The sequence below is a fragment of the Euphorbia lathyris genome, chromosome 5, assembly GCF_963576675.1.
Source record: "Euphorbia lathyris chromosome 5, ddEupLath1.1, whole genome shotgun sequence".
In the NCBI taxonomy this organism is placed as follows: Eukaryota; Viridiplantae; Streptophyta; class Magnoliopsida; order Malpighiales; family Euphorbiaceae; genus Euphorbia; species Euphorbia lathyris.
Window position 1 is genome coordinate 69067713 of NC_088914.1, and position 12626 is coordinate 69080338.

Genomic DNA, 12626 nt, shown 5'->3' on the forward strand with positions numbered 1-12626 from the left:
AAAGGACCCATTTTTGATAACGACCTTTTTATTTCTTAATTTAATTTTTTATGAATATATATGTAAATGGTCTCGGATTGCTTCCGGTATTTAGGATCTATTATCCAAACGGATGGAGAAGTAGATGGAGATGTTGCTCATAGAATTAAAGCTGGTTGGTCGAAGTGGAAGAGTGCTACGGGTTTTCTTTGTGATCCCGGCATGCCTAATAGATTGAAGGGAAAATTCTACCGGACGATAATTAGACCAGCATTGTTATATGGTACGGAGTGTTGGGCAGTGAAACACTGCCACATCCATAAGATGTCGGTGGCGGAGATGCGTATGTTGAGATGGATGTGTGGTCACACGAGAAAGGACCGGGTGCGTAATGAAATAATTAGGACAAAAGTAGGGGTCACATCTATTGAGAATAAAATGAGAGAAAACCGACTAAGGTGGTTTGGCCATGTGAGACGTAGAGCGCTTGATGCGCCGGTTAGGAGAACCGAAGAGTGGCAAAGGGATGTAGTGGTGAGGGGTAGGGGAAGACCTAAGCAAATTTGGAGGAGGGTGATCGAGAGTGATATGAGTTTATTGGGAATTGAGGAAAATATGGTAGTGGATAGGATGGAGTGGAGGGAGCGAATCTGTGTCGCTGACACGACTTGATTTTCACGGTTTTATATGATGGTTCATGTTAACCGACCCCGAATCATTTCGGGACTAAGGCTTTGTTGTTGTTGTATATATGTAAATGGTGATGCTATTTCTATCTATTTATAATTCCAAAACCCCTTTTTGCATCTTTAAGCTGATATCACTTCTTCTGGAATCAACTACCAACTCCATTCATATTTTCTATTTATATTTATACCATTATTTTTGAAGAGACCAAACTATATTATAAATAAATTACATGTATAATTATAATTAGTTAATTAATCAAGGAAACAAAACGCTTGTATCATACCTGCTTTTTGTCTTACTTTATCCTTAAGGAGGGGCATTTATAGTCATTATATGTAGTCAAAGTTAATTTAACCAATATATGATCTCTCATAATTAGTTTTATCTATTCTTGCTTAGACATTCTTTTTATAAAATTTGAAATTAAATAATGAAAACATAAATATTGAATTTTTATTCTATAAAGATTAGATGTTTAGTATACTAGCCTTTTGAAATTAGAGAAAAAAAACTCATTTACCTTTGAATTAGAGAGTGTTTAGTTAGCTTCGAAACTTACTTTAAGTGACCTAGTATTCATCTGAATTTATTTAAAATGACATATTTATCTCATTGAATTGGCTTACAATTTCTAATGATTCGTGAATTTGCTTAAAGTAATAAATATTTCAATTTACAAAATTCTCTCTTACTCTATTATATGGATTCAGTAGTGCTCACCTGGACCCTGAATGGCCAAATGAATTTGGTCATTCATCGTTAGATCCAAGCTTATTAGGATCATATGGTGGAGATGCAAATCATCTTTAGGATGATTTGCATCTCCACCATATGATCCTAATAAGCTTGGATCTAACGATGAATGACCAAATTCATTTGGTCATTCAGGGTCCAGGTGAGCACTACTGTATATGGACTTATGGAGTCAATCATATCATTTTAAGCAACTAATGTGATACTCTGTAAGTTCAGGAGTTAATCGAGTTGTTTAGATTGAGTTGAGAAACTCCTAATGTATTAAACCTAGTAGATATTATTATTATCTTCAATATGAATATTAGATTTATAAAAAAATAGTTATATAGAGAACGTGAATTATATTTGGCAAAAAAAACATTTAGAGGCCACTAATCGTTTTGATCTTTTATGATTGAACTATCGACTTATTATTTTTTATCACATAAAACTCACGATAACAAAAAAAAAAACTAGAATTTGAAAATAAAACTCAGTTAACAAAATGATTCATTTTCAATTTGCTTTAAAAGAAAGTTATATATATTGTGACTACAGAAAAATAGTTACTTTCTTTTAACCCAATCAAATGTTCACATTTAAAGGCGGAGTTGTCATTGCTTTTTCAGCATTCTCAGCTAAAAGCAGCATTCGATAACTATTTTCCTTAAAAACTTAAAAAGTTGAGAAAATTATTTTCTGAAAAAGCTACCATTTGTAAACAAAAATAACACTAACCTTTAATATAACCTAATGTATATATATGTTTCGATTATAATTTTTTTTAATTATGTACTTATCAAACATTTATCAACTTTTCTTCATAACACTTTTCACAACATCATTTTCTCTCATAATAAACTATATTGACCGCAACAATATCAAACTAATCATAACCAATTTTACAATTAGAGCTTTAATAATTAGAAGTTTAATTTGTTGAAATAAAAGATGAAATGCTCAATCTACAAAAATTGAAATAATAGTGATCTCAAAATACTTTTTACCATTATTTTACATATAAATTTGAGAATGTTATGATTAAAGAAAGTAAACATACCTCTACCATGATTTAAAAGTGTTGGTCTAAATTAATCTTATTCTAAATATGGTTTATATATACTTAATTTGACCAACCAATTAAAGCAATGCTTTTTGTCATCCATAGGAGCCAATTCAACCCACTTTATTTTGTACGAAATCATTGTTGAAACTTCCCATCCTATCTGAACATATATATATATATATATATGATTGATGGAATCAAGAAAATCATTCCATTTCCATAGTATTAACTATTAAAAGCCCAAAATGTATTTTAACAAATTAAACACCATCAAAAAAATAATCACAGATTTAATGTAAAATTAAGTAAACAAAGATTAATGTAAAAATTAATTAATTTACTTGGATCAGTCCTATTCAAATCAAAGCAAATCTCTACTTTCCCCCTCCCACAAACCACCCTTGCACGTGCCAAAAAAACACATCACACGTGCCACCATACTTTGATTAATTTAGAAAAAGAAAAAAAAAAGATCAAAATCAAATTAAAAACCACTAATTATCAATCAATATTCAAGGCCTCCAAGCACTAGACCAGACCACCGGCTGTTCTTTCCAGCAAAGGAATATTCCGGCGGCATCAGCACTAGGTATCATTGACCAATTACCTTCCTTATACCTCCTTAGCAAGGCGCGCACATCATCACACACTTCATCACTGAACAAAGCAGGGCTATATCCACATGCATGCAACCTCGCCGACCACCGCATCGCCGTTTCTCTCCGTTCAATTGAGTCGGACGGCGGACACGCCACCAAATCAACTATAGCACGTCCGGCAGTCCTCTCTAGCATCAACCTCTCATTACTCGTCTTCGAAAAGCTTTCTTCCAACGATTCAAAGTAAACCCTAAACCATCTCAAACACTCTTGAAATCCTCTTACGAAATCCAATCCATCAACGCCGACGTCGAGATCAGCTTCGTCTTCAACGATCGTGATTATTCTCGGTTGCAATCTTCTGAAATTTGATAAAATATAATCTCTACGATTCGCAATCGGAGATACCGAATGTAGAGATCCTACGCAGTTAATAGCTAAAGCTTCATCGTCTTTAATCCCTAATTCAGATAGATTCAAATCACCTAAATCGCCGGCATGATGTATAACGCTGAATTTAAATGGAACGCCCATTAGCCTAGCGAATTTCTCCATTCGGTTCCCAATTTCTTTCATCATTCTCTGTACGGCAGCTAAACCTCCATTTCCAGAGGCTCCTCCAGTGATTTTGGTAGGGACAACGGTGGTTAGCCGGAGATGTGGAGTTTCATCGGTGCGAGTAGCGAGAGCCTCAAGCAAAGTCGGCCATTGTGTGCAGTAAGTGTTACTAATATCAACAATATGCAATTTACTTTCACCTTCAAATGCTTCCATGATTGCACCATTACAGGAAACATGACCAAAAGTAGTCCAAGGACTCACCTCTTGAAACTTCAACACCATTTTTCTCGTGGATTCGAAAGAGCAGGTTTTCTCAGTCGCAGAAGCTAGAGTCCGGTAACATCTCTCGCCGGAATCGGTCATCCGACTAAACAAAGCCTGGAGAAAATAGGTAGAAAGTTTCTGATCAGTATCGCCATAAGGAGATCCGAGTTCATTAAGCATCCACATCAATTGCTGAACTCTGGAGCTGTCTTTATCGGCGATAGCACGGGCAGTTTGGAGGAGGATATCGGAGGACCAGTTGGCGGAGAATTCAAAATTGAGATCATGAGAAGGGGAGAAAGAGATGTGATCATGATGCGGAGTGGTAGAATAAGTGTGAGGAGGGGGAGGGGTAGGAGTGGGAGTGTTTTGTTGGTGTTGATGTTGATGTTGTGATGGAAATTCATGTTTAGAAGAAGAAGAAGAGAAGTCTTCTTCATCCATGAAAAAGTTGAAGCATTCTTCGTCTTCTTGATGGTAAAGATGGGTATGTCTAGAGGATCTAGAACTGCTTGAAGTTCTGCTAGTAGAGTTATTCAAAGATTGATTATCTGATTGTTGTTGAAGACTAACAAGCCTAAACAGTGTATCCATCAATCAAGGTTTGTTTTCATGGATTAGATTGGAGAAGAAAGGGTTGGATTGTATAGCTAGTTTTATGTTCGGTTCATCATCATCATCATCATGAGAACTCAGAGAGAGAGAGAGAGAAAGAGAGAGAATAAGAAAGGAAGGGAAAGGGAATCTAATAGGGAGTAAAAATGTGCTATCTTTTGTAGGAATCGATGATATTGGAGGAGGCCTTTTGGTTTCTTTTTCTTTACTACACTTTTCTTTTTTGCAGAAGAAATACACATGGACTGTATTAAATGATTATATGTAGTTGCTTTATTAATACTAGCTAGTATACTATATCAAAGGATTATTCAATTTATTAGTTGAGATTAAAGTATTCCAAATCGCCTAAGAATTTCAATTTCTTAACTAAACCACAAACTAAGACTAATTACTTTATATCATTCGGGAGATGACACCTCAATAATAGTGCCGATCTGTTACTATTTAAACCGTTCATAATAAGTTAGTTTAAGATAATTATAGTACTTTTTTTCAAAATAGTTACTTATACATGTGTAGGTAGGGACTGATCTAGGGTTGAATACTCATTGGTAGCAAATGAAAAGTTTATGAATGAACTGTGATAAATTTTTGATTCATAATATAACTGTATGTAGGGGAAGTTAAAAATCATAAAATTATGTTTGTTTATTTCATTTTCTCTTATTTATTTATTTATATTAAAAATAAGAATTTTACCTGTTTGATTAGACGAAGAATAGATCGAAATATAGACGTTTAATTATACATTAAGTCCATAAAATAAAGTAAAGTAAAGAAAAGAAAATAATAAGGTGAAGGTGGAGAGAGAGAGAGAGTGGAATAGCTTTAGAATATTGAAGGGCAAGGGGGGAATAGTATAAGTATAGTAGTGGGAGCAGGCGTGGCAAATGGGTTAGAGAGAGAGAGAGAGTAAAGCTGCCGGCGTGCGACATCATAATCACTCAACACAACATTCTTTGCCTCCTAATCCCATTCCAAACGCTGCCAACATTCCACCTTTAAATTAACATAAACCCATAAAAAGAGTAGTACCACTTCCAAGGGCATTTCCCACATCATCATCACCACTTCCCCTCCCTATATTTAGGCCATTTCTCAACCCTATAACTTACCATGCCTACCCTCTCCTCCATCATCCTAAATATACTCACAATTTCATACATACATATATATATATATATATATATATATATATATATATATATATATATTTCATAACCAATTCTATTGTCTCATCCTTCTTGTCCTTCCTATATTTCCATGTTTCTCATCAATTTTTCTTTGGATTTGATGCTTCTCATTACTACATATGTTTTCCTGTCTCATTTTGGATTTTTTCCCTATGCCTCTGCACCTAGGCTACATATTCCTATTTATTATGCTAATCATTTCTAGATTCTTTAATTGTCTTTTACTTCCATTAATTTACCATTCTTCTACTCAATACATAATACGCTCAAATCTTCTCTAAAAAAAAATCATTTTCGATAATTTCCATCGGTCATAGTCGTAATTTTTCTAGTAATAGTGACAAATAATTTCTATCATTTTTCTTTTTAACTATAATATTTCCTTTTAGAAATTATTTAATTTACATATACAAAACCATCTACAATCAGACAAATACTATTAAGACTTTTTTTTTTTTTTTGGGTGGGAGACTATTAAGATTAAATTGAAGGGTGCTTTATTTATGGGACCCAAATATTGTTATTAATTACTTATTTATTTATTTATTTATATTTAGGGAGGATTAGTATATTAAGATTATAGATGAAATGTCACTGCCTCAACTATAATAGAATTTTTTTTTGTTTCATGTGGTGTCGAATTAATACATTTTAATTGTCATGGTTTGTAGACCAGCTGACTTTAATTGATGCATACTAATATTTTTCAATAATTGTGAGTAGATACATACATACTTTTCAACAAAATATATTATCTCATGTCTAGGCCTTATATAACGCATTTAATGTCAAATGATCACCTAGAACTAAAACCATAATCTTCAAAGCCAAGAATTATCAAATATAAAAGATTATAAATTTAAAGATCAACAAAAAGGTTGAACCGGAGATGAAATGAGAGTCATTTCTTTTCAAAATATTATAGATATTAGTTATGATATTATCATATAAACAAAAAAAAAAAATTGTCTTTTTATAATTCAACTTAGAATTAAATAATTTATTTGACTTTTAAACATTTATTTGTACATATTTAAATTTTATTATATTTTTTAATTTAATATGTGTGAAATGAAAAATGAAAAAAAGTTATGGAGTGAGAGATGGTTACGTGATGAGGAGGATGGCTATATACGAACCCCTATGGTAGAAGGGTTGGAGTATTTGAAAGTCAATGATTTGTTTATCCATAATTCCAGGGATTGGGATGAAGAGCTGTTGGAGGAAATTTTCGAGCATAGAGATATTACAGAAATTCATAAACTGTCTGTTGGTACTTTGACTAGTGAGGATCAGTTAATATGGAAATCCCATTCTTCAGGACGTTACACAGTGAAAAGTGCTTACCGACTGGCTACAACGCTGGAAGCAGGAGAGAGATTTCATGTTCAGGGTGCTTGGAAAAAATTGTGGTATGCTGAAATTCCACACAAGGTCCAGCATTTTGGCTGGCAACTAGCACACAATTGTCTCCCAACACGTGTGGATCTCCAAATACGCGGGTTACAAGTATGTAGTACTTGTGTGATATGTAACGAACCTTGGGAGGATGGATGACATCTTTTTATTGAATGTACATGAGCAATAAGAGTGTGGCAGAAGGCGGGACTTCTGGATCGAATTAATGCGGAGGCGGCAGTGGCTGAGAACTTGACAGCATGGTTTCATAATATGATTAGAGCATCACCGTAACAAATTGTGAAAACATTTTTGATGCACCTCTAGAGCTTATGGCAGGCTAGAAATACCCGTCTTTGAAAGTATGAGATTCGTACAACAGATCAAATAGTGGCTCAAGCTTGCACAGTACTTAATGATTGGTCAGAAGCAAATGCCTTGAGAAATCGGACTGGTACGGGAGAACAGCAGATCGGAAGTACAATAGCAGGAAATATTTCATCTGCTGGTTGCACGGCTTGGCACCCACCATCGGAAGGATTTCTCTCGTGTTGTGTTGATGCTGCATATTTTAACACTGATGGTCATGCAGGGATGGGAGCAGCACTACGAGATGCACATGGGCAGTTTGTAATAGGGAGATGTGCGGGTCTGTTATGTTGTCCGACAACACGAGAATGTGAGGCCGAAGCTCTATTACAAGCTATGCAATGGCTATAAGTTGATGGAATAAGAAATGTGGTTTTCGAATCTGATGCTAAACAAGTAATTGATGCAATAAATTCTACTTCTGTTGATGATTCTGAATTTGGGGATAGAATTATTCAAATACGATCGATTCTAATATCAAATGACTCTTACTCAGTCAAATGGATACGGCGGCAAGCGAATGAGATGACACATGTGTTAGCACAGTCTTCTCGTTTATCCACTTGCCCTTCTGTTTTTAATTTATTACCGAGTTCTGTTTCTGTTTCATTGTTACAATTTTGCTATGATTTGGCTCATTAATGCATTGTTTTTTTCTTTAAAAAAAAATGAAAAATGAAAAAAAGTTATTGAGGTTATAAGTAGTAGATATTTTAATTTATATAAATAAAGAATTTTTTTTTATAGAAATAAAGAAATTAGTCTAGTTAAATAGTTGTAGTATCTATTTAAAAATTGTAGTTATAAGTTACTAATAGTTCTCATTTGATCCGCATCATAATGGATGTTGTAATAGAATATCCATTATAATATTAAAGTTCTATTATCAGTCATGTTTGGCTAGTCATATTAATTTTATTTTAATGGAATCATAAATGCATTATTATCAATTTTTCTTTACATATTTATATAAAAGACATTATGAAAAAGCTAAAAATGAATTACTGTTACAAGTATTTCTTGTATTTCTATGGGAAATTCACCTAAACACCAGAAAATAACATTTTTATTTCAAAAAAAGTCAAACACGCGGATTATTTACAAAATACCATAAAATCAAAATAAGTAGTCCTTAAATGTCGCTTTGCAGCATTTCCTAAGGTACCAAACATTTATATAAATGTATATTAAGAAAAATAATTTCAAATTCTTTACATGTCAGAATTCAAACTACACAAACTCTAGATACAAAAAGGACACAGAATAAGCATTTTCAAATCAAGTTTGTTAATGCAAACTCTGATCTCTCTATTATAACAACAATCTAGAAGAACTGATGTTTCAATTTCAAATACAGAGATTCAACAAAATTTAAAAATAACAAATTTAGTTCAAAAATCTCATAAATAGAAAGATGGAAACAATAGAACAATATTATCATAATTCTCATCCAACAAAAAAAATAATAATAAATATCCTTTATAAAAACATGAAAGTAATATTTTAAAATAATTAAAACATAGTAACTACAATAATCAAATAAAAAAACACCTAAAACATCAAAATTTCATATACTTTCATTCAATTTCAGCAATACATAATAATGAATGTCTATGAAATCCAATGAAAGTGAATGAAATCGGTATAACTCAAATCAAGTCATTGAAACAATTAATAAAATATATAAAAAATGTTTAATAAACCTTTTAAAAAGAATAAAAAGATAACATCACAATTTAACACAAAGTCGCATGTTCTAAAAATAAACATAAAAGTGGAAGAAATTGATTGCATTTGAATGAAATAAACTAAAAAAAAATATCAAAATGATTGAAAACATAACAAAATATTAATACACATGTATTAAAAATCTTAATATCTCTTGATGACAACCCTGAATTTCTCTAATAATTATTCACTTCCTCAAAAGGAAATCCACGCCGCTCCAGAACATCCTTAACGTGTTGTCGAATCAAGTTACATATTTTGGGAAATCTCCACCCCTTCTATATCCGCTGAAATTCACTTATGAAATCTTTCGACATTTTGCTCATTGACTATATTAGAGGGTGAAGTTACCTTATGGTACCTATTAACAACTACCATATATCTTGTTCAGTGTCGATGGAAGCTCTTCTTAGCATGTGTGTGTCTTTATTTTTAGGAGAAGGATTCTAAGCTGTTGGAAAAGGAAAAAGGGTTTTTTTTTCGAACAATAAAGAATTTATTCCTCCACTCTGGAATTGTGTTAAAATGTTGGATCAATTTCAGATATTATTATAAAATAAAATAATATATATTTTGGAGATTAATATCTATTAAGGTGCAAAATATTTTGTACTAGTTGCTTATCAGATGGCTCTAAAATAAAATTTCATATTTTTTTTTGTGTAATTAATAATAGAATTGGAGATTAATATTTTTAAATTCGACAAAATATTTGAATTTTTTCTGTTTAATTCGTACAAAATAAAACATATATAATTAATAAAAGTTTTGGTTATTTACTATTAGATCTAGACTTATTAAATTTAAGCCTTAGAATGTTTAACACTACTATAGAACCTTTTATTTAGGGATAAGTGCAAAAAAAATGCATGTGGTTTACACTTTTTACAAACGCGAATCTGTGGTTTTTTTTTTTTTTTACAAAAAGAGGTCTGTGCTAAACGTCGTTAGCAAACAGAGGCAAAATTGACTAACGGTGTTAAAATTCAAAGAGAAAAGAGTTAATTTGGTCCTTATATTTATTTATTTTATAAATTAACCCCCCTAATTATCTAATTATCACAAATAAACCCCAAAATCAAAAATAAAAATAAAAAATACCATCTTCTCCATCTTCTTCTTCTTCTTCTTCTTCTTCTTCTTCTTCTTCTTCTTCTTCTTCTTCTTCTTCTTCTTCTTCTCCTTTCTTCTTCTTTTTTTTTTTAATTTTTTTTTTGAAATTCCCATCTGGAAATTCCAGATGTTCACGTCTGGTCCAGACGTTCACGTCTGGAATTTCCAGATGTTGAAGAACGTCTGGAAATTCCAGACGTTGAAGAACAAGAATTTCAAATTTTTTTTTAAGAATAAGAAGAAGAAGAATAGAGAAAGAAGAAGGAAAATATAAAATTAAAAAGAGATGGAGAAGATGATATTTTTTAATTTTTATTTTTAATTTTAGAGTTTATTTGTGATAATTAGATAAATAGATGGTTAATTTATAAAATAAATAAATATAAGGACCAAATTAACTCTTTTTTCTTTGAATTTTAACACCGTTAGTCAATTTTGCCTCTGTTTGCTAACGACGTTTAACACAGACTATTTTTTTTGTAAAAAAAAAGCCACAGGTTCGCGTTTGTAAAAAGTGTAAACCACAGATATTTTTTTTTTTTGTATTTATCCTTTTTATTTATTACTTCTGTTCCATAATCAAAAATAAAGAAAATTATTTATGAGGCTTAGTGTGAAACATGTAGCTAAAAACAAAACCAGTATATAACATAATAATGTAAATATTTATTTATTACATAATATTTTTAATAGTGACCGAAGATTGTGATATTATTATGTCATTGTTACGTTTGCTATGGGATGAAATTATTAAAAAAAAAAAGGAGAGAGAGAGAAATGGGATGGCAGGCAAAAGTGACAAGGACTTTAATAATTTGAAGTAATTTGGTATGTAGTGTACCATACAATTTAGTGTGGCATTCCTTCCTTCCTTCCTTCTTATATATTCTTCTTCTGTTCTGATATCAAATCATGGGATCAATTCTACAATCTTATACCCACATGCTTCCAACTTCATCAATATACTTCTTCTTTTTCTTTATTACTATTACTATATTTATCATCTATATTAAACCCAATATTTATAACTTTTTTCTTTATTAATTAAGGTATGTTTTATTTATCATCAACTTATTGAAAAGGATACAAGAGTCCATTATTAGTTTAGCAATAAAAAATCAATCAACCATATTAGTTGCTGACGAGGAAGATAGACCCATAGATCTACGGAGGTCAAAAAGCTCACTTCCGTCCATCCGAAGTCATCCCTCTCACTGTAACTTTGGCAAATATGGTGGATCAGCAAGTGATCTCAATACCGATCAAGGAGATGGTAAACCTTTTGATTGCTAGCACTAGCTCCCTCTCAACTGAAGTTCAGCAGAGCCTAGTAATACATCAACAGAATCTAGGCCTCTACTAATAGAGGTCGACTCCGACGAAGGCTTTAATGAGCCCTCTAGGCAGCTCATTAACATAATAAAAAGCTTCCAACCCATTCAAACCGTTCAGACGGCAGTCCAAATGAAGATAATTGACCAACAACAAATTCTTCAAGAGGAAAACAAGCAGATTTGGGAATTCTTGAGAGCACATGTCTCCGCGCAAAAACCCTCCACTTCAATTCTACCAGCACCGTCTGTCAGGACACTATCACTGGTTTTAAAAGCAACTCCGATCTTATCCTATCCCATTTAAACCGTTCTGATACATATGCAGCTCGTTCAACCTGTTCCGATGCAGGCACAACCCATCATCCCGACCCTGAAACTCTTGTCCCCCTGGACGTCAAAGAATATGGAGTCCAAGATCTAGATATTCCTCGATAAAAGGGCCCTCGAGGAGTCATGGATGTGAACGTCACCTCTAACAAAACCCCGCTGGTCCACCGTATCATTGACACCCGTTTTTTCAAAGACTGGAAGACTCCTAGGTTGGCCTACTATTCCGACATAGAGAATCCCAATGACCACGTACCCTCTTTCATGAGCACCATTAACCTCTACTCTAAAGATGAGGACATCATTTCCAAGGTTTTTCCCACAACCTTGTTAAGAAGTGTGCAAGAGTGGTACAGTGGCCTAGTTCCTGAATCTATCGATTCCTTCAATCTCTTCAAGAACCTTTTTTCTGTCTCCTGTCTCCTTTTATAGTCGTTGCAAAGGTAAGAAGGATTAGCCCTGACCTCAACAACCCGCGACAAAGACCAACGGAGCCTCTTTGAATTTTTTTGGCCAGCTTCCATCATCTTGCCTCTTAGGTTATGTGCCTAAACTTAGAGGTATCCCCAAGACGCACTATCAAAGGGGCTAGCCTACGAACCCCTGAGGTAAAAGTGTTTCCACAAGCTTCCATGACTTTCAAGGAACTAAT

The 12626-nt window shown here is 32.9% G+C and overlaps 1 protein-coding gene across 1 annotated transcript; it reads right to left on the reverse strand.

Moving 5' to 3' along the window:
* Window positions 1-2821: 2821 nt before the first annotated feature.
* Window positions 2822-4749, reverse strand: LOC136228538 (protein SHORT-ROOT). Its single transcript, XM_066016959.1, has one exon. The coding sequence runs from the start codon at window positions 4486-4488 to the stop codon at window positions 2983-2985; it is 1506 nt and encodes a 501-aa protein (XP_065873031.1). The 5' UTR covers window positions 4489-4749; the 3' UTR covers window positions 2822-2982.
* Between the last annotated feature and the right edge of the window lie 7877 nt (window positions 4750-12626).